The sequence below is a fragment of the Ictidomys tridecemlineatus genome, chromosome 11 (assembly GCF_052094955.1).
Source record: "Ictidomys tridecemlineatus isolate mIctTri1 chromosome 11, mIctTri1.hap1, whole genome shotgun sequence".
In the NCBI taxonomy this organism is placed as follows: domain Eukaryota; kingdom Metazoa; phylum Chordata; class Mammalia; order Rodentia; family Sciuridae; genus Ictidomys; species Ictidomys tridecemlineatus.
The window spans coordinates 124,248,721-124,271,382 of record NC_135487.1 but is presented as its reverse complement, the minus strand read 5'-3'; the positions used below and the strand labels follow the sequence as shown (position 1 = coordinate 124,271,382).

The 22,662-nt window shown below is 42.9% G+C and overlaps 1 protein-coding gene across 10 annotated transcripts in view; it reads right to left on the bottom strand.

Moving 5' to 3' along the window:
- Nucleotides 1-2,772: 2,772 nt before the first annotated feature.
- Nucleotides 2,773-22,662, bottom strand: part of LOC144368438 (CD48 antigen-like) — a 50,358-nt gene continuing 30,468 nt past the window's right edge. For 4 of the 10 annotated variants that reach the window (XM_078027293.1, XM_078027294.1, XM_078027298.1 and 1 more), the window contains exons 3-6: nucleotides 11,031-11,330; nucleotides 8,663-8,773; nucleotides 8,270-8,379; nucleotides 2,773-2,925 (exon numbers count right to left, since the gene is read on the bottom strand). In XM_078027293.1, coding sequence (XP_077883419.1) covers nucleotides 2,815-2,925; nucleotides 8,270-8,379; nucleotides 8,663-8,773; nucleotides 11,031-11,330 — 632 coding nt within the window. In that variant the 3' untranslated portion in view covers nucleotides 2,773-2,814. Of the gene's footprint in view, nucleotides 2,926-4,413; nucleotides 4,959-8,269; nucleotides 8,380-8,662; nucleotides 8,774-11,030; nucleotides 11,331-22,662 lie in introns of those variants that run through there. The other 6 variants (XR_013428197.1, XM_078027297.1, XM_078027296.1 and 3 more) reach the window with 5 other exon arrangements.

The window sequence follows — 22,662 nt, the reverse complement described above, 5'->3', positions numbered from 1 at the left end:
AGGTTCAGAAGGGCCGACCAGTTGTTTCAGCGAGATCTTTTAGCGCTGCATCACAGCAGTTTGTTTGCGAGACGCAGGCGAACAGGAGCTTGAATTCAGCCGATCCCGACTCGGTGTGTGTTCTGAGAGGCGCAAACTGTTCACCCCAGATCCACGTTAGCTCAGCATTGCCTAGTGATCCTGAGCAAACCGCATTTAGATGGTTTAAGACTCCCTATGCCCACGCAGCTAAAGAGGTCAGAGACTTGATCTCTCTGCTCCCGCCGCCATGTTGGATCCCCGTTTCCATTTTCATCTGCTTAAGAATTTTTTAATTTCCCTTTTGATTTCTTCAGTGACCCAATGGCAATTCAAGAGTATGTTGTTTAACTTCCATGTATTTGTACAATAAGGTTTGATTTATATAATTGGGTACTCCTGTGTTGGGGGCATGCATCTTTATAAGTATTATTTTCTCTTATTGAATTAATCCCTTTATCAATATAAAGTGGCTTTTTAAAAAGTTTTTGGTTTAAAGTCTATTTTATCTCATATAAGGATGGCTACTCCTGGTTGCTTTGTGTTCCATTTGTGGAACTAGCCCTTCACTAGTGAGTTTCCTGTAGGCATCGTATAACTGGATGTCTTTTTATGACTCATTCAGCCACTATGTATCCTTTGATTGGGAATTTAATCCATTAATATTTAAATTTATTATTGATGAGCAAAAAAATTACTTCTGATCTTTTGTTCATTATTTTCTGGTTATTTTGTATATTATTTGATCCTTTCTGTCTTTATTAATTTAACGCATTTTTTTAGTTCCAAGACTGTTCTGGGAGGTGCTGGAGATTGAACACAGGTCCTCATGCTTGCTAAGCACACAGACTACCACTGAACTGTACCACCAGAACGGTTCTGAGATTTATATTTGGTTCTTTTTCATGATCTATCTGTCTGCTAAATTTCTCATTCATATCATGGATTATTTCTCTAATTTGATTTAGGTGTCTGTCTATATTCTTTTGTGTCTCATCAAGTTTCCTTAACATTATTCTTTTGAATTTGTTATCGATCATTTCATCAATACCCTTTTCTTTGAGGTCTCTTGCTAGAGACTTACTATTCCTTTGGAGGTGTCATTTTGCCTTGTTTTTCTTTGTGTCCCTACACTGATATTAGTTCATCTGGCAGATTGACTAATCCACTTTCATAAGTGGTTTTTATAGAAAAATCTTTCTCCTAAAAGACACCTCTTGGGGTGTCAGTTTGACAGGGGGTGTTGACTGTGATTCGAGTTTGGCATTGTAGTGTGGTCTCCCTATAACTTCTTCAGCCATCATCAAGAGCCCTGGACACTGTGCCTGCAGCAGTGGAGTCCATCTGTCTCCAAGGTATGTGCAGCTGTGGTGGCATCTCGAAGCCCAGGAAGGTGTGGTGCCCACAGCAGTGTGGGTGAGTGTACATTATGTGACCACTCTGGAAATGGGAGTGGTGGTGCCAGTGACAGGGAAGATGGTGGACATTTCCTCATATCACTAACATGAGCTATGCTGTCAGAGGGGAAATGGCAGCCCCAATGGCATTGGGGGCATGGAACACATACCCATAGACATAGAAGTGGCATGGGCAAATGGGTGGTCAGTTATAGGAGACAATGGAGGCAGCAATTCCTGGAGAATAATGGACCCCAGGTGCCAGGGACAAATGCCTTTGTTTCTCAGGTCTTGTAGGCAGTACCCTGCTGTCAAGCTAAATCATCTGTCCCTGTAGTGTAGGGCATTGCGTGGGCTTGGTGGGTAGGACTAGGTTGCACTGCTTGGCCTACTTTGGTCTGTGAGACTGTGGCCTTCATTCTGGTGTGGTAGAATGTCCAGGGATCTGCAGAAGTTTCTATCCGTAGAGAAGTAGGAATCCCAATAGTGACTCCATTCTCAAGATAGCACCAAGCAACAGCTGCCTGCACTGCAGGGTTTGGGCAGTAGACAATGCTGAATTTCTGCACTGAAGCAAAACTACTCTGTGGGCTCCAGGTACCTCTCATAACTGGGGTCCAAGACTGTGATGACTGTGTATCTCCCCTATAGCCAGTGTTGCCAGTGGCCAGAGTGTTGAGACTCCTGGGACTCCCCGGTTTCTCTCTCTCCCGAAATGGGAAATCTCTCTGGCCGAGAGCTGGGACTGCTGTTGCTCTGGGCTTTGTCCCTCCCTCTCTCCTGCCCTCCCAGGACCGACTAGGTTCCCCTCTCTCTCTTGCTGAGTTTCAGTGCTCCCCCTTAGCCGTCAACTCAAAATGCAGCTAGTCATTAGTTATTTTGTTTCTTCTTGTGGAGGAGGTGAACTTGGGACACCTTTACTCTGCACCTTGGAATCTCTCTTTTCATGGGTTCTTTTTGTTGCTGTTGTTGTTGTCCTTTTTAGATATACATGACAGTAGAATGTATTCTGATGTACTATACACACATGGAGTATAACTTATTCTAATTAGGATCCCATTCTTGTGGTTGTGCATGTCGTGGCATTTCACCGGTGGTGTGCTCCTCTATGGACACAGGAAAGTTAGGTACCATCATTCCACTGCCTCTCCTGTTCCCATCCCCTCCCTTCCCTTAACCCCCCTTTGTCTAATCCAATGAACTCCTATTCTTTTCTCCACCTCTCCACCCCCCAACGATTGTGTATTAACATCCTCATGTCAAAGAGAACATTCAGCCTTTGGTTTGGGGGACTGGCTTTCCCTTGCCATAGTTTTAAGGTATGGAGGGATATTGAAACCCCACCCCTTTTTCTCCCTTTGCTTCCTCGGTCATGCACTCCCCACCATGATGGCCTGTCTCACCACAGGCCCAAAATCAATGGGGACAAGCAACCAGGATCTGCAACCTCCAAAACTGCAAGCCAAAATAAGTCTTCACTCTTCACGAGTTGATTTATCTCAGGTATCTTCTGCAATGAAAAATTAACACACCATTGCTTCATTGTATACTATTTTGTGTTTTCTTCACTTTACATACTTCTTTTAGGCTTATAATAATAAAAAGTGATTTATACGTAGTTTTATGTTTGCATATCTTTAATTAACATTATTATAAAATGATTTACATCAATACCGGGTAATAAGAATTCTTTAAAAAGAATTTTCTCATGTGGAAAATAAAGCAAACTTGCATTTGATTATAAAAATTGAGGATAAAAAGAGTATTTAATAAGCATAACACACATAAGAAACTGATAAAAATAAAATGAATATAATATAATTTCATTTATGAATAATGATGCAAAAATCCCCAATAAAAATAATATCAAACAGCAAAATAAAAGACTACATTAAGTGGGGTTTATTTCAGTAATTCAAGAACAGAACTCTATTAATGTGTTGTTAATTGAAAAACTGAAAAACATGATATATTAGATGCTGAAAAGAAGATGATAAAATTTGACACTTTGTTTTTGAATAAAAAAATTGTTAAAAATCATATATACTTTTGTAACAAGATAAAATATATATCCTTAACCCCAAAAAAATGAATAATGGGAAAATCATTGACATTGTAGTCAGGAACAAAGTAATTATCATGTTATCATCACTATATTTAACATGGCTTTGGAGGTACTAACCAACGTACTCATGCAAGAGAAATGAGTGAGGCATAAAAACTGGAAAGAAGCAAAATTTACAGTTGTTTGTTGATAAATATGGTTATTTACCCCAGAAATTCAAGGGGATAAAGTAAAACAACTATTACAAACAGTTGGGAAATTGAGTAATGTAGCTTAATATATAAAACATACATATTATTTTCTCACAATCAAGCAAACTATACTGAGGAGAAGACTCTATTTATAATTGAGAAAACATCAGAATTTCAACAAGACATACCTTTTGTCTTTTGTACTTTATTCATATGTTATGTAATAAAAATAAAAGGACTGGACTAGAGGTGTGGCTCAGGAGTAGATCATGTGCTTAGTTAGCATGCACGGGGCCCTGGGTTTGATTCCCAGTGCCATCAAACGTAAACGCTAAAAAGTAAAGGGGGTCTGTGAATAACTTGAATTCTGGGAGGCCCTGAGACATTAAATTTACTGTGCTGAGAATCATCCAGTAGGCAGCAAACTCAAGAAATGTTCCCTCTCACCCTGGGCTGAAGTGACCTGGATCTCCATCTACAGGCCTCATGGGCCTGGTCAGTCAAGCCCCGCTTCTCTCTATCTTGGGTAGTGGGCTTGACTATGATGTTCTGGAAGTCCTTTACCCAAGGCCCATCTTTCTCAAAGGCCTTCTATCCCAATTATCTTCAAGAAAATGCCCAATCCCCTAATGGGGGTAAAGCCAGCCAGAGGTCAGTGATCAGAAGTCTGGCAAACTGCTAAAATGTTTGCCTCTCCTTCTTCGAAGTTTAAAAAGCAAAATAACTGTTCATAACCTGTAAGTCAGAAAACTTTGGTACATTTATTAATCTGTTTATGTTGCTATAACAAAGTATCACAGAATCAGTAATTTATAAAGAACAGAAAATCATTTCACACTGTTCTGAAGACTGGGAGTCCAAGGTCAAGGCCCCTGTAGAGCTGCTGGCCCCCTGGTGCTGCATCCTCCAGAGGGGATGAACATCGTTTGTGTCCTCACATGGCAGAAGGAGACAGGGAAAAAGAGATGCCTAATCCCACTCATGAGTCTTCTCAGGAATTTTAGAGGAGACACAACCATTCACATCATAACAGAGGGGAGCCCAAGGGAGAAGCTCATGCTGCTTTGCTGCCTCAGTGGGATGGATCAAGAAAAATGGGGGTCTAGGAGGGATAGCTGAAAACGTGGGGTGAAGAGTGGGGGGGGGAACCAAGGCCTGTCATGGTCCAAGTTCACTCCTGATCTAGGTGTCCCCTTTGTGTTTTGGACTTTTATGGATCTTCTCATAAACAGTGTGGACTGCCGGAGTCGGCTTGGGGGTCTGTATAAGGCAGAGGTCCAGGTTATCCTACAATTCAAATGGGGGTGAGAAGGGGGGCTGGGTTTGCTTCTCAGAACCAGATACAAGAGCCAGTCAAGCTACATCTCTGTGGGCTTCTTCTCTACCAGGGGGGAGTTCTGCCTCTCAACCCTGATAACACCCCAAAATGCAGCTTCACCCAGGCCCTCCCTTGAATGCCACTTGCTCTGTCTCCACTGGGATGCTTCCCGTGTCCCTGACCACGGGGCACCTCCACACTGCTCAATCGCTCCCTCAGCTCCCCTGGGGCTTTCTTCTCAGTGCTGTTTTCCCTGCTCAGTGACAATGGAGACCCTGCCGTCACCACCTTCCCCGCTATGTTCCTTAGCATTTATCATCACCCAACATTTCACACTTGGCCTATTTATTTTATTTGCCATTGTCACCCCGCCCCCATGTTGGAAGCTACCCATGAAATGCATGTGGCCCAGATGGGCATGGTGGCCACTGAATGGGAAAATCTGGTATCTGGGAATCCCTGCTGATGAGACTGCCCAGATACACCTGAGCTCCTATTCAGCTCGGCCAGGTCCACACAGCACCAGAGATGGGGTGACCTGCTGCAGCAGCCACACAGCCTAGCCACACAGCCTCCCAGGGATGGGTGCGGCTTATCAAGATCTCAAGACACCAGAGGCAAGACTCCACCCACTGAACCCTTATCCCTGCCTTTGATGCATCCCCTAAAAGAAAGACCTGATTCATTTTCTGGCAGTTCTGTTCCAGCTCCCAACCAGGACCGGAAGAATCTATCAGGCACTCCCTTTAAACTACTTTTCTGACTTTGTCTCTTATTTCTTCACTAATTACTTCACACTATATTTTTCTCAGGGGCTTATCCCTTTCTGAGCAGGAAAAATTACCCCTGCGATGTGTCGGCACTCTGTGATACCCCCACCCTCACTAGAATACAGATTCTCTGAAGGGGAAGGACTTTCATTGCTTTGGTGACTCCTTCAACCCACATTAGAACAACTCTAGGAACCCATTAGGCACTCAATAAATAACTGTTGAACAAATTTGTAAATCACACTGAGTGCTCTCAGGGAAAAGCATCGGCTCACTGTCAGGCATTATTTTTGCAATCCACATTTTTTAAAAGAAGAAACTGAGGTCCAGGGAAGTAAAGCAACATTTCTACGGTTAAACACGAAGTCAGTGTCCAACCTGGGTTTCATGCCCCTCTCTGCTGACTCTGCTCCTTCATGTCCCTTTCTGTGTTCGTTCCCCTGTGTCCTGGGAGGGTATTCATTTTTCCCCGAGGGCAGAGATCCCCAAGGCCAGGAACTGAGGTGGAGGGGACTGCAGGATAGGGCTAAGAACTGGAATTGGGTGTCACCTGATTTGGTTTTTCTCCCCTAAAGCCATGAGTGCCCCTCTCCTGCGGTGCTCTGGCAGTGGAGGTCTGGGGCTTAGGTGGGAAGGAACTACTTCCCGAGTCCCTGAAGGCCCCAGTCAAGTGGAGATATAACTCAGAAGGGCTGAGAAGGGAAGCAACTGTGACAGACACTGAGGCAGTTGGGGACAATGGACAAGCACTGGGCTAGCAGAGAGGAGACCCCTGTTCTGCCTTGTCTTGCCATGGTCCTCTGGATAAGTCCAGTGATCATTTGGGGTCCCACAGTCTCCACTATAAGTTGCTGGGACTGGACCAAGGAATTTCTGGGTCTCAAAGATCTTGAGTCATTGGCTCCTCAGTGTTGAGAGCCACAATTTAGTCAGAATGACACCTGACATTTTCGCCAGAGGGAATGGTTGAAAGGTGACCCTGCTCCTGGATTAGGGCGGATCCTGCTGGGATTAGGGCGGGATCCTGCTGCCTCAGCGCCCACTACTTTGGAGTTCCTGTTGAGTTCTTGCGGGGTTCTGAGAGAATTGGCACATGGAGCCTGGTGGAGGCAGTGTGTTCCCGGGAAGTGTGTGTAGAGTGCTGGTGAGAGTTGGGGAATAAAGAGTTGCTGTTTGAAACTCCGTACAGGCCACCAAATGCCGCAGTCTGTCTGGGCACAAAATTAACCGAGACGCCACAAAGCCTTGTAGGTTCAAACAGCAACTCTTTATTCCCCAACTCTCACGGGCACTCTACACACACTTCCCGGGAACACACTGCCTCCACTGGTCTCCTTGCACCAATTCTCTCAGAACTCAACGGGAACTACAAAGTAGTGGGCACCCAAGGCAGCAGGATCTGCCCTAATCCCAGCAGGATCTGCCCTAATCCTGGAGCCACCCTAATCGTGGAGCAGGGTCACCTCTCAACCATTCCCTCTGGCAAAAATGCCAGGCGTCATTCTGACTAAATTGTGGCTCTCAACACCGTAGAGAAGTCAGATGATGGGAGGGGGGAGGAGCCAGCCCCTCGCTATCCCTGGGGTGCAGACTGCAGCTGCACTAGCTGTCCCTACTCACCCCTTAGCCCAGTGATTCTCAAGGTGTGAGACCAGGTGTATCAGCATCACCTGGGAGCTTGGTAGAAACGGAAATTTCGAGGTCTACCCCAGACCCACTGAATCAAAAACGGGTCCAGAAGTCCATTCTGTCAAACCCTCCAGAGAATTCTGCCACAAACTCAAGTTTGAGAATCACTGCTTCCGCGGATTCCCCTCAGGGCCCTCTCCTTCCCTGGCTCAACCCGTCTCCCATCTTCTCCTAGGTGGAGTTGCTCCATCTGAAACCACGGCACCAACTTCCAACTGTGGGCCCGTGGCCAACAAGGTGCCCGCCCAGGGGTACTTCATCAGGGGGACAGCATACGCAAAGGGGTGGCATCTATGGTGGGATCTCAGGCAGGGAGAAGAGGGACAGGGGTCAGAAGAAGGTGGCTCCTCAAACCCTTGTGCTCACCCTGCCTTCGGGCCCTGCTGGGACCCTGCTTTTACTTCCTCTGGGTCTTGAGCTGACCGCAGAGTCCCACCAAAGCCTCGGCCATTTACACTCGGGCCTCTCCTCTGGCCTGCATTTCAGCCTGTGGGTGAAGAGCTCCTACAGGGTTCTAGGGCAACTTGCTCACTGCCAGGCTGTGTGCCCTTGAGTCAGTCACCTCCCTTGGCCTCCCTCTCCTCCTCACTGGTGGTGAGAATCTGAGGCAACCATACGGTGGATGTGGAGATGTATGTGCAAGGTGAGCTCCCTTTGCACCACAGCTCCCAGCATGCTGTGGGTCCTCAGACATGCAGCCACATTGTTCAAGGCAGGGAACAGACCCAGAGCCTGACAGTGGGACAGAGTGTCCTGGACATCCTGGGACTCCCGCCTCTGAGTACATGTCAGTTGCCCTAATTCAATTCCCTTAGACTCACCTCAGTGGGCCTCAGAGGGTTGATCTCTGCATAGGGATGGTCGTGGCTGTCAAGTCCACCAATCTGCGGGTCATCAGAGTCTGCTCTAGGAGGGGCTTGGGGAACAGTTGCTGTCATTTAAAGTGTGCAATTGAATGATCCCTCACCGGGCCCGGGGCAAGCTCATTGTTCCCGGGCTGTGAAAGAGGGGCCCAGACCCTGTCTTGATCCTGCCACCCTTGGCCTTTCCTCACTGGGCATGCACCACCTCCCACCCTCAGCTCTGCTCCACCCCAGCTGCTGCCAGGAAAGTGCCTCTCTCTGCCCATGGACTTCCCAGGCTGTCTCTAGGGCCACCTGCATCCACTGCCGCTCTCCAGCACCCCCATCCCTCAGTGTCTCCCCAGCTTCTACCTCTCTCAGTCTCCATCTTCTTTCTCTTCCAGATCCACACTCCAGCCCCCGGACTCACCACCACAACCATGATAAGAACTCCTCTCCAAAGCCATTTGCTCTGAAAAGAACCTGAGGTCGAGGACAACCTGGTGTCAGATCTGTTTCAACCAGGAGTGGAAGGTGGGGAGAGGGTGGGAGACGACACGACCACCCAGGCTCCATCTGTCTCCTGGGACCCAACTTGGCTGCAACCCAAAAGAATGTCCTTTCGCATAGTCTCTCCAGTGAGTGGCCAGTGACTCTTTCATTTTTCTGCTTCCAAGTCTTCTGTCCAATCGCTGCCAAACCTCAGAGGCTTCCTCTACCTAGAGTGGCCATGTACATCCTGGCCTCTCTGTTCTCCTTGCAGACCTCCAGAAGGAAGGTACATGGCAAGAGGGAGGGGGTGGAAGATTTGGATCTACACACCTCAGAGCATGTTGTCCTTTGGGTCTGTAATTAATTTTTTAGACTGTCACAAGAATACTCCTATTCATCCTTCAAAGCCCAACTCACTTGTTCTCTGTCAGACCTTCCCCAACTCCTGTAGCAGTTTCTCAGGTTATCTTTTATTTCCTTGAACCACTCTTTATGTTTTCCTCAACTTCAGCATTTACCATCTGGCTTTCTATTTAGAAACAAGCCAGGTGCAGTGGCATACGCCTGTAATCCCAGCAACGTGGGAGGCTGAGGCGGGAGGATCACAAGTTCAAAATCAGCCTGGGCAACTTAATGAGACTCTGTCTCAAAATTAAAAAAAGTAAAAAGGTCTGGGGATGTAGCTCAGAGGTAAAGCACCCCTAGGTTCAATCCCTAGTACCAAAAAAAAGAAGAAAATAACAATTTATATATGTGTGTGTGTACTTAGAAATTTCTTCTTCCTCTTTTTAGTATATATTATCTAATGAATATTGATTGATAGGTTTACATAGATTACCTCTTTCAAATCTCACAACAACAACTGTGGAATAGGTAAAAATATTAACCATCTTATAAACAGAAAGGCTTAAAAATTAAAATTATGTGATATATTCATGGTCACACAGCCAGGAAGTGTCAACGTCCCCACTGCACTGTTCTTAGGGAGAGAGGGCTTATCTTGTTCTTCACTGTGCACCATCCACTCAACATATAGTAGGTATTCAGTGCAAATCTGTGGACTGAATCTAAGTGGAGGAGTAAGAAATAACAAGGAAGAGATGTGAAGTCCCCCCGAGGGTACAGGCAGAGTCAGGAAGACAATGGTTGAATAGGGTAGTGACTGATAATCACACCTCCTTTTGCACAATCACTGCCCCTACTGTGCAATTCTGGGAAGGTGGGAGGGTTGGTCTTTATGAAACACGGCTCCTTTATAAGAGCTGACACACCTTGAAGGCCTTTTACACAGCCCAAGTGAGCCTGAAGGCTGACTCGGGGAAGTGTAACTAGTTAGTCATGGTGGCTGCGGGTGCTCATGCTGTCCGGAGGGGGCTGACGGAGGCTTACATAGTCAGAGATGTTAACCATCCTCAAAGGAGATGTCTGGGGTGCAGACATTTGTCTGGGGGTGGGGGTGGGGGTGGGCACTGAGGGTTAATTTACTCCTTGAGTCCTCCCCCTACCTTGCTTGGATTCTGATGACTAATTCAGCCTCGCAGGCTCTATGATACTGGGAACTGGGATGCCCACATGCCAGTCTGTTAGAGTTTAGATGTGGTGTCCCCCAAAAGCTCATGTGTGAGACAATGCAAAGTTTGGTGGAGAAATGATTGGATCATAGTGTTAATCTAACGAGAGAATTGATTTCTGATGGGTCTAACTGAGTAGTAACTGGAGGCAGGTGGGATGTGGTGAAGGAAGTGGTTCATTAGGGGTGTGGCTATGGGGTATATGTTTTGTATCTGAATTGAGTCTCTCTCTGTCTCCTAATCATCATGTGAGCTGCTTCCCTCTGCCACACTCTTCTGCCATGATGTTCAACCTCACCTGGCACCCTGTTGACTGGTTGTATATGGACTGAGACCTGTGAAACAGTGAGCCCTTAGATAAACCTTTTCTCCTCTACAGTTGTTCTGGTCGGGTCTTTCAGTAACAGCAGTGAAAAAGCAACTAAAACACAGCCCTGTATGTAAGTACCGGGGATGCAGCAGTCTGCATACACTGGCCTAACTCCTGGACTTGCAGATTTGAAGACTTTCATGAGAATGTGGTTGTTCAATGAAGTGAGGCTCTTTAGGTTGTACCAAGTAAACTGCTTTACCATGTTCCTCAGTCCCATCCCTGTCCTAAGTCCTCCCCAACTTGGTACCCATCCCCATTCATTGCCATCCCATTTCCATCACCCCTCCTGGGAGACCACACTCACCCCTCTGTGGGCAGATGCTCTCCAGGTCTACAGTTGCATTCTTCTGGTCTGCAGAGTTGCTGACCACACAGGTGAGATGGCCATGTGACTGACTCAGGGGCAGGCTCAGGCTGAGATTCCTAGAGTTGTGGGTGGCTGACAGTGTCCCTCTCTGCTCCAGTTCCCTGGGAAAGCCGTTGCTCAACCAGGTCACTGTCAAGTTCTCTGTGGTCTCTGGGGTCCCACATTCCAGACTGACATTGCACCAGCCTGATGTGTTGGATAATGAATAAATCCGAATTTGGGGTTCAGGGATGGGCTCTGGAGTAAGAAGGAACAAAAGAGAAACATCTTCAGAACTGGAGGCTCACCCTAGTACATCAGCCATTCTCCCTAGGTGATACAGCAGTGAGATGCTGCCAGTTTTCTAAATGCAGGCCTGAGGAAGGAGCCTACCCCTCACCATACTCCCCAGTGGTTCTGACTCCCAGCCCACAGGCAGATGGCTGAAGCCTTTTCTGCTCAGAGGGGGGACCTAAAGCTCCTCATCATCCATCTACTCCAAGGAGCAAGGTGAGGATCACTTCCTGGACCTTTCCCAGGCTGCCTGGTCCTCACCATTGTCCCATGATTCTTAAGTTCCTTAAAGTCACCCTGCTCAGGTATTTTCCATGACCTTTAAAAGAAAATGGACTTGCAACTAGAATTTTATACTCTACTCACCTAGCATTAAACTACAAGGGCAAACAAAGACACTAGGACACTCAAGTGCTTTGAAAGCTAATCACCTCTTTAAAAGGAATTCGACAATATGCAGGGGAAAATGCAAAATGAATTTAAGAATAAAATAAACAAGATACAGCATTGATCAAAGAGCAAGACCTACAGTCAAATCTAGATAATTCGATAAACATCACATATGATTGTCATTGCATAAATATATGCACACATGTGTGTATTATATATAAATGTGTATGTATGTATGTAATAGATATCCACAAGGCAGAGGAGTTACAAATACAATGGGAAAACATGATAAAGTTCTTGTTTTGTTCAAAGGGAAAAAATATGCTGATTAACTTTAAATGCTGAATAAAATCTTTTTAAAACAATTTTTTAGATATACATGGGCACAATATCTTTATTTTGTTTATTTATTTTTATGTGGTGCTTATTATTGAACCCAGGTCTCACACATGCGAGGCGAGCACTCTACCACTGAGCCACAACCCCAGCCCCTGAAGTAAAATCTTAAGTTTAGTAACCAATAGGATTAAAGTATAGGGTAATTATGTTATCAATCTAACAAAAGCAAAAAAAGTTATGTTAAATAGAAAACATTAAATAAGATGTCAGGAGCAAATTCATACATGTGAAATATTGAAGTACACTTACATGCATTATCACCCGCTATTAAAATAAGGCCAAGACACTCAGATTGGGTAAACCCAGTGTGCTCTTTATGCTATCTAATGACATAAAAATATTAAAAAGAAATATATGAAAAAAAGACCATAAAAATATCAACAACTTAATAGCAAATGTGGCAACAATTACTGCAAACTGCATACAATATAAGATTTGGAAACACAACAAATGGGCCAAAGAGAGAGATTAAAGTACAGAGTAATTCTGTTGTCAATCCAACAAAAGCAAAAAAAAAAAAAAAAAAAAAAAAAAGTATGTTAAATAGAAAACATTTTTTTTTGTTTTTGTTGGATTGATAACAGAATTACCCTGGTCTTTAATCCTATTGGTTACTAAACTTATTATAGTTATTATTTATCTAACAACACAGTATAAGAATGTATAAATGTTACAAAACAAAACTAGTGGAAGTTCAAGAATAAATTATTGACTCCCCAACTACTTGGGTTGACAGATCAGGTGAGAGGGGAGGATGTCATACAGATAGAAACAAACATTAGTGGCCAGGTGTCCAGTCCAGGTCACTCCACCCACATTCAGGCCCAGCCCCCACTCCATCCCTGCCTCCCTCCATCTGCTGTCCAGAGTGGCAGAGCTACATTTTAAGTCTCTCAAATCTTCTTGCGATTGCAGTTTTGACCAATGAAGTCAAGCAGGGATTTGGTGGAGGGAATGAGGTCTTCATTCCTGAGGAGACAAAGCCTCAAAATGAGAAAGAATCCCCTCTTACCCCAGCCTTTCTCTTTGGCTGCCTTTATTGCAGAACAGTGTCTGGATAACAGCCACCCTGGAGCCAGCAGACCACAGCACAGGATATATAAGACCTGGGCGCCAAGGACGGCAGAGCGGACAGAGCCAGCCCAGGTCCCCAGCGAGAAAGCTGAGCGCTAGCCAATGCCCGCAAGTGCCCTCCCCGCTCCCTGTTATCTGAGAAACATAAATCCAACTCAGTAAGCCTTTGAAAATCAAGTTTTATTCTAACTGTTATCGAGCATATGCCTAGACGACAATAAAAAAAGAGCTATTCAATCAGCAACACCAAAATTTAATTTTTTAAAAAATGACCCATTAAAAGAAAAAATATTGATTCCTCTGACTAAAACATTTAAGCCATAAGTAAGTGATACTAGGAATGAGAATTGGAGCATAACTACAGACATAAAAAGTGTTTCCCATATTATATATATATATATATATATGAGAGAGAGAGAGAGAGAGAGAGAGAGAGAGAGAGAGAGAGAGAGGGAGAGAGAAGGCAGGCACAGGCCCACATCTATAACTCCAGCTGCTTGGGAGGCTGAGGCAGGAGAATCCCAAGTTCAAGGCCAATCTCAGAAACTTTGCAAGATGTTTCCTCAAAAAAATGGCGGGGGGGGGGCTGGGTATGTAGTTCCTATAGTTCAGTGGTAGAGCACCCTGGGGTTCAATGGCCTGTATTTCCAAAGAAAGAGTGGGGGAGTAAGAGGAGGAGGGGGAGACCAAGGAGGAGGAGGAAAAGATCATGATGAAGGAGAGGAAGATGAGAAGAAAGGAAGAGGTGGAGAAGATAATGATAAAGGATAAGAAGGAGAAGGAGGAAGAGAATGTGAAGGAGGAGGCAGAAACGATGGCAATGAAGGAGAAGGAAAAAGAGAGAAAAAAAGGAGAAAACGTGAATCCATCCATAGTCTCAGAAGCAATTAGAAAGGTAGCCAGGGATCTGTCCTTGTGGGAGGCCATCCTCACACGTGATTTGAGTTACCTCCCTGGCTGGGTGAGAGGCACTTAGATGCAACTGTGTCAGAGCCTCCCCCACCCTGTCCCAGGTGCAAGGGCTTGTCTGTGTACAGGTGTGTCTGGCCACTGCCCTGAAGACCCAATCATTGCTCCTGACCTTGGGATGCTGTCCCCCTTAAATTTCATTGAGTGGGATTTTCCCTGGAAGTTTTTGTTCCCAATAAAAGCCCACTCCCTGGTGTGTTCTCTCTCTCTCTCTCTCTCTCTCTCTCTCTCTCTCTCTCTCTCTCTCTCTCTCTCTCTCCTCGTCTCTTCTGTAAACCTCGCCACCACATTAGGTGGCTGGAGGCAGAAGCTAGGAGAAGCCGTCCCCGAGCTGGTATTAAAGGTAATGAGAGCCTGTCACTTTAATTTAAAGCTCCCTAGCAATTACTTATGAATGGTACCTTTTTTCATGAAGCCAGCGCTGGTCCTGTGGCAGAAGTGGTGCCCAGAAGTGAGGCGTGAGTGAATTGACTAGGTTGAGTTAGGGAGCACACTATACAAATATGGAATTTGTAACATTTTTAAGGTCATGGAAGTACCAGGCAGTTTTTGGAGCAAAGGGATGTTAAAAATTTTAATAATGGGGAATTCAACTTCTACTGATAAAGACATGTATTTGACTATTTTAGAGACAATAATTAATCAAAAGGGAAAGCAAATTAAAAAGACTCAGTTGCTACAATTCTTAAAGGGTGTAGGTGAATTTTGCCCTTGGTTTTGTGACAAAGATTCACCAAATTTACATACATGGAACAAATTAGGAAGGAAATTACATAAAATTTGCCTTTCTAATGAATTACCTGGAAACTTTGAGAATATTCAAAAGGTTTGAACTGCATTAGAGATCTGTCTTTTTGATTACATGGGCCATAGTCATGGCCCCCTGAAGATCTATTGAAAGGCATTCAGCGAGCCATTAAGTCTATTCAAATGGAAAAATTGCCTGAGGCTAAGGAAATCTCCTTTTCTCTAAGCCAGCTAAAAACTAAGACAAATTATATTCAAACAAAAAACCTCGGGGCAAAACCGAAAGTAAAAAACTTAGCCTTGCCTGAGCAAAGCCAGAGTAGTCTGGAGGAAGAACATAGAGAGGGAGATCATAGAGAGGAAGCCTCCAGGGGGATAGAATTTCCTTCTTCTAGAGAGGAAAATCATAGAGAGATAGAAAGTCCTTCTCTTCCACGTGGCTTACAAGCTCAAATTCAAGATGGCGACAGGAAAGAATCTATGGAGGAATCGCAGTCAGATGGAGAGGAATCAGACAATGAAATCCAGGATTTACCAGGGAATTTCAACAGACTGTGCTTACCAGCACGTTCCCTGACCATTCAAATTCGTCCATTGTCTGTTAATAGGACAATTTTTAACAGATATTCTGAGTTGGCAATGACTTTTCTTACTCCATTCCAGTGGGGAATTAGGAAGGCATAGGAAGCTGGGGAAGATACTAGTGAATTTCAGCTCTTCCCAGTTTTTGAACAGTTAATGATCAAGACCAGCGTGTTTGCATCCACATGTTAATTCCTTTTAAAACTATTAAAAAGTTAAAAAATGCCTGTGAGGTCTATGGTCCAAATTCACTATTCATGCAGAGCTTGCTTGAGACTATTTGCTCTCAACTGCTCCCACCAAGTGACTGGATTTCCATGTCAGGGCTTGCTTGAGTGGGGGAGATTTTCTACTTTGGAGGTCATACTGGACAGACTTCTGTTCCTAGCAAGCAGAGAGAAATCAAATGCAAGATCTCCAAACACCCATGGCGATGTTTTTAGGAATGGGTGAATTTATTGATTTGGAAAGGCAGCCAAATTATGAATTTACAGTGTATGATCAGATTACAGCCTATGCAAAGCATGCCAATAAACTATGCAATTCAGCCTATAGGAACATTACAGCCCGACTCCCTTCCCCCATAGCAATTCCCCTAAACTATAGCTTAATGATAATTGTTTTCAAAGATTGTTTTTCTCAATAAGGTTGCATCCTGAGGATTGTGAAAAATTTGTTTTCAATGTCCTAGTAATTAATTTTAAAGAACCTGTTAAAAGATATTGCTGGAAGGTCTTGCCTCAAGGGCTGCGTAATAGTCCTACTTGATGTCAAAAATTTGTGGGTCAAGCGATAGTTCCTATAAGAGATAATTTTCCTGATGTATATATTATTCATTTTATGGATGATATATTATTGTCTCATGCTAATCCAGAAGTACTTTCAGAAACTTTTACTCAGTTAGAGGCTTCACTTACAGCAATGGGTTTGTGCATTGCTCCTCAAAAGATACAAAAGATGCCTCCCTTTCAATATTTAGGTCAGATAATTCAAGGACGTACAATCCGTCCTCAAAATCTACAGATAAAAGTTAAGGAATTACATACCTTAATGACTTTCAAAAATTATTAGGAGATTTTTAAGATGGCTGATTTTTTAAGATGGCTGAAGCCATCCTTAAAACTGACTACTTCTGATTTAAGTCGTTTATTTCAGATATTGCAAGGACATCCTTCTCCAACCTCTCCACATCAACTAACAATAGAGACTAGAACAGTTTTTAAAAGGGTTGAAAGAGCAATTAAAAATGCACAGCTTACTAGGATTAATCCTCAAAAACTAATATATTTATTAATATTTTAATGGTACATACCCCTATGGGAGCCATATGGCAAAGATTGGGAGTTATTGAGTGGATTTATTTAGCCCACTCTCCCCAAAAGACATTAATTCCTTTTCATGACTCTATTGCTCAATTAGTAATTAAAGATTAGAGTGAAAGTTTTACAATTAATTGGATCTAAACCTGATATTATAATTATTCCATTTTCTGTTCAATAAAATAAAATTGGCTTTTTCAAGCTTCTAGTTTATGGCAAATAGCTTTTGCTGATTTTCCTGGTCAGATAGAAAGTCATTACCCTCGTGATAAAATTATTCAATTTGCATCATTAACATCACTTATTTTTCCAAAGATTGTGCATGCACACCCTGTAGATAAAGCTCTATCGGTGTTCACTGATGGTTCAAGCTCAGGTAAAGCAGGTTTTTATAGCCATGTTCACACAGAGGTAATACAAACCTCATATACTTCTGCCTAAAGAGCAGAGCTACAAGCTCTCATTTGTGCCTTACATTACTTTAAAAATTAGCCTATTAATATTTGTTCTGACAGCTTATATGCAGTCAGGGTTACCAAAAATATTGAAACTTCAGTTATTGGATATATATTGGATATAAAAGAGCTATTTAAATTATTTCATAATCTACAAAAGGCAGTGCAAATGTGAATATGCCCATGTTTCATAGGACACATACGAGCTCACACTAATCTTCCAAGACCTTTAACTTCAGGTAATGACAGGATTGATAAGCTAGTAGCTGTTTTTCAACAGATGTCTCCATATGATTTTGCACAAGCTTCACATTCCTTACATCATCAAAATGCTTCCAGCTTATGTAAAAAAATTTAATATTACCAGAGAACAAGCATGTCAAATTGTAAGCCAATGCTCTGCCATTAGAGGTAAATCCCCGTGGATTAAAACCAAATCAAATATGGCAAATGGATGTAACTCATATTCCTCAATTTGGTAAGCAATGTTATGTACATGTCATAGTGGACACATATTCCAGATTTATTTTTGCCACAGCACGTACAAAAAAAAAAAATACTCAACATGTAATTTCTCATTGCCTAGCAGCCTTTGCTGTATTAGGATGCCCTTTACAGACTAAAACAGATAATGCATGATCTTATGTTAGCTCTTCTTTTCAACAATTTTGCCAAGAGTTTCAAATTGACCATAAATCAGGAATTCCTTATAACCCCCCAGGTCAAGCCATTGTGGAATGACCTCATTTATCTATTAAGCTGCAATTACAAAAATTAAAATGGAGGTATAGGTTTATGACTCCCCAAAATAGCCTCAACCATGCCTTGTTTTTTTAAAATTTTCTAAATTGTGACACAGAAGGTCAAACTACAGCTGAGAGACATATGTCTTCCATAACAACAGGCCCTTTAGGCAGAGTTTTGTGGAAAGATTTACAGACTGGTCAATGGAAAGGCCCAGATCCAGTGATTATGTGGGGCAGAGGTCATGCTTGTATTTTTCCAGAAGATGCTTTCCATCCTGTCTGGGTGCCTGAACACACAATGAGACATGAAAGAAATAGAACCAAGATTCAAGCGACTGAAGATCGACCCGGAGAAGCCCCCATTCAAAAGAAAGAGATATCAAAGAAGGATAAAGAGGAACCAACATGACCCAGCTGAAAAGCTGATCTCATGGGAAGATGTGAAGAAGCTGACAACACACGCTTCACGAATAATTCGACTCCTAGGAAGGAATAAGATTCCATTGATGATGGAGTGATTGTCCTGCTGGGCTGTCAGGTAAAAGGACATCGAGCAGACACTTTCTGGACTGTGTGGACTGGAGAATCTATTCCAGTGTTTATTAATGACTCATTCATGATGGGAGGATTTATAGATACTCATATTACTCCCAATCATGTGACTAGATTTAATTATTCTGGCTACAGTGCACAATTACCTTTGTGTTAGTCCCATGATAAACATGCTGGCTAGCTGAGAGTATCATTTGAGGAAAAGACAGTGGTTGGGAGACTTAGACTGACTAATCATACTATTTATGGAGACTTAAAACCTTATACTAGATCAGTGATCAAAATGGGACTTTCCCATAACAAATCAGTCATTTCTGCAAAACCTCCATAAATACCTCATTGTCCAAATAGTTCTACAATTGAGATTGGCACCTTTCCTAGATGGACAGATTGTTTAAATACTTTTCCTGTACAACATGAGATGTCTAAAGAAAGTGGGTATATTTTAGACTGATCTCCAAAAATTGATAAAAGACAATTATGAAAAAAATTCTGCTATGACACCTGCAGGGTTTGTTAGTATTGTTTTGACTTACTGTGAGGGTGGTATTCAAAAAGATGTTTGGTGCTTAATTGCTGCCTCAGAATTCTTACATTTTACAGACAAGCCTTTACCAAAATTTGTTGGCAAGAGCTGTAAGGAGGGATCTTGCTATGACTTATGAGCCTGTGCCCAATCTTCTTCCTTATGTTTTAATCATTGGAAATGTAAAAGTTAAATGGATAGATGACATATATGTTGTAACATGTAACAAATGTAACCTAACCAATTGTGTTACTAGATATAATAGAGGAAAAGGAGTGCTGATACTTCATCAGGCCTCTTTTGTTTTATTGCCTTCTAATATTTCAGAGCCATGGTACACTGATGCTGGTTTTCATGTCTTACAGAAAATTCATACCCAGCTAGCGAGACCTAGATGTGCCATTGGAATTATAATTGTAGGAGTTTTGGCTTTGGTTTCTTTCATTGCATCCACTGTCACAGCCTCGATAACTTTATCTCAAAATATTCAACATGCAAAATTTCTTAATAATTTAGCCCAAAATACTTCCAAGGCTCTGCATAATCAAGTAAATATTGATGAAAGGATTGAGACTGAGTTAAACACCTTAGAGGTGACTGTTATAAATATAGGTAATGAAATTTTTGCTCTAAAGTTTAAGGAAAGGCTTAAATGCCACACCAGTTATAAATGCGTGAGTTAAAGCTACAAAGTACAATGCTTCTCTCTGGGATTGGGAGAAGTTTAAGAACCATTTGTTGGGTATTTAGCAAAATAATAATAATAGCTTGGATCTTTTGGAACTCCATCACCATATCCAAGATATTCAAAATAATAGAGCTGATTTTTTGGATCCTTCTTATTTGGCTAATCAAATATTGAAGGAATTAAATGGATTTAACCCTGGAAATATTCTTAAACATTTGGCCAGGTACATTATTGGATTGTTCTCTTTGCTGTTAATTCTTCTTCTTTTTTTTTTTTAAAGAGAGAGTGAGAGAGGAGAGAGAGAGAGAGAGAATTTTTAATATTTATTTTTTAGTTCTCGGTGGACACAACATCTTTATTGGTATGTGGTGCTGAGGATCGAACCCGGGCCGCACGCATGCCAGGCGAGCGTGCTACCTCTTGAGCCACATCCCCAGCCCCGCTGTTAATTCTTTTTTGTGTTGTAATTATAGGATGGTGAGTCTTCAGAGCAAGAGTGCAGAGACTCCAGAGAGTAAATCATTGCCTGCTTTTTAAAAGAAAAAAAGGGGGAAATATGTGGGAGGCCATCCTTGCACATGATTTGAGTTACCTCACTGGATGGGTGAGAAGCACTTAGACACAGCTGTATTAGAGCTATTCCCCACCCTTCTCCAGGTCAGAGGGTTTGTCCATGCAGAGGCGTGCCTGGCCACTGCAATGAAGACCCAATTGTTGCCCCTGATCTTGGGATGCTGCCCCCCTTAACCTTCATTGGATGCAATTTTGCCCAGAAGTTTTGTTCCCCAATAAAAGCTCACTCCCTGGCGTGTTCTGTCTCTCGCTAGTCTCTTCTGTAAACCTTGCAACCACATTTGGTGGCTTGAGGCAGGAGCTAGGAGAAGCCGTCCTGGAGACGGTAGTAAAGGTAATGAGAGTCTTGTCTCTTTAATTTAAAACTCCCTAGCATTTACTTATGAATCAAACCTTCTTTCATGAAGCCAGCGCTGGTCGCATGGCAGATGTCCTTATAAAGGACATTGAAGAACAAATGGTTTTAGGAGTGAATGCTAACAAATTGCCAAACAAAATAAAATTCTGATGCTGTGTACATTATTCCAGAATTAAGGGGAAAAAAACACAATACTCCTCAGTTCATTTAGAAAGGATGGTTTAATTTCAGTACTCACATCAGACACAGAAAATGCCAGAAACAAGACAAAACAGGACAAAACACATGAGCAAATACCAGTTATAAACAGAGAAGTTAAAATCCCTACATTAAATATTAGCAAATATAATCTCATGATACATCATGATTAAGTTGTGTTTAGTACAGGAATGCAAAGACATTATATTTAGGAAATTTATTAATGTCATTTACTCCATTTTTTCAGTACTAGGGGTGGAACCTAGGGCCTCATACATGCAAGCATTGACCACTGAGCTATATCCACAGCTCCCAGGCACAAAGTCAAGTGCCCTACATGCATTCATTTACTCCTCATCATGACCCTATAAAGTTACGTGGATCAGCTGTGTCAACAGAATCATCCAGGGCAGGGATAGGCACACTTTTCTGTAAAGGGTCAGATCATATTTTAGGTTTTTGATGTCACAGCTACAAAACTTTGTCTTTTAGAACACAAAAACTGCCAAATACAATTTGTAATAGAATAAATGAATCTGTGTTCTAATATAACTTTATTTACAAAAACAGGCATTGGGCTGAATTTGACGTGTGGCTGCAATTTGCCAACCACAGATCTAATCTAGTTCATTTCTTGAGTTCTTCCCCAAATTCACAGAACATGTGCCTGAAGAAGATGGTTATTTTATTTTATTTGGCCACTGCTGAGGATCAAACATGAGTTACATATGATGATATTTTAAAACAGTTTATTTTATGTTGGCAAGAATGTGGGGGGATAAAGGACACTGATTAATGGCTGTTGAGATTGCAAAATGGTACAACCACTTTGGAAAGCAGTACCTCTGTACCTTTGAAAATTTGGAATGGAACCACCAGCTATCCCACTCCTCAGTCTATACCAAAAGACTTAAAAGCAGCATCCTACAGTGATGCAGCCACCTCAATGTTACAGCAGCTCAATTCACAATAGCTAAACTGTGGAGGCAGCCTAGATGCTCTTCAATAGATGAATGGATAAAGAAACTGCTCCCTTCTGCTCCAACCTTGTGTGCTTGTATGATTGTTGACCACAGCACTCTGAATCTAGTTTCAGGGGAGTGTGTGCATCCCTGTCTACCAGGTGGAGTGTGCGATTCCACCAGCCAATGCACAATCTAAGGGTGGGCATGGGTTCCAACCTCACCAATGAGAACCTTTTCTTCCAGCTGTCTTTGTGGAAGGGGCCAGGAAAGCCCCTTTGCTCTCTGATTGTGTGGGAGCCATAACTACAAAAGGACATCATCCCTACTATGTGGAGAAGTTCAAAGGGATAAAGATGGGGGGGAAGTGAAGATGACAGGCTATTGTGGCCCCTCACAGAGACAGTGCCATCTGCTTTCTAGTTTCTATGAGTAGAAGAATCAAAGGATTTCCTTTACTGATCTTATGTCCTAAGAGATCTATGCATCCATATGGAGAAAACCCTCCATACTGACCTAATTCGAGCAGGTACCAATGTTGCCACAGGGATAAGATGAGACATATCAATGTTTTGTCACTTAGAAAGCTACACAGAAAAATTATCAGCCAAGGAGGAGAGTTAAAACCAAAGCAGCAATCGAGAGCTAGATGTCACGGAGCTGGCTGGTGTACTCTTCACCACTCACTGACTGGAACCACATCTTGGACACTCAATCCAGTTAACCCAGTCTCTTCTTAAAAGCCTTCCCATCTTCCA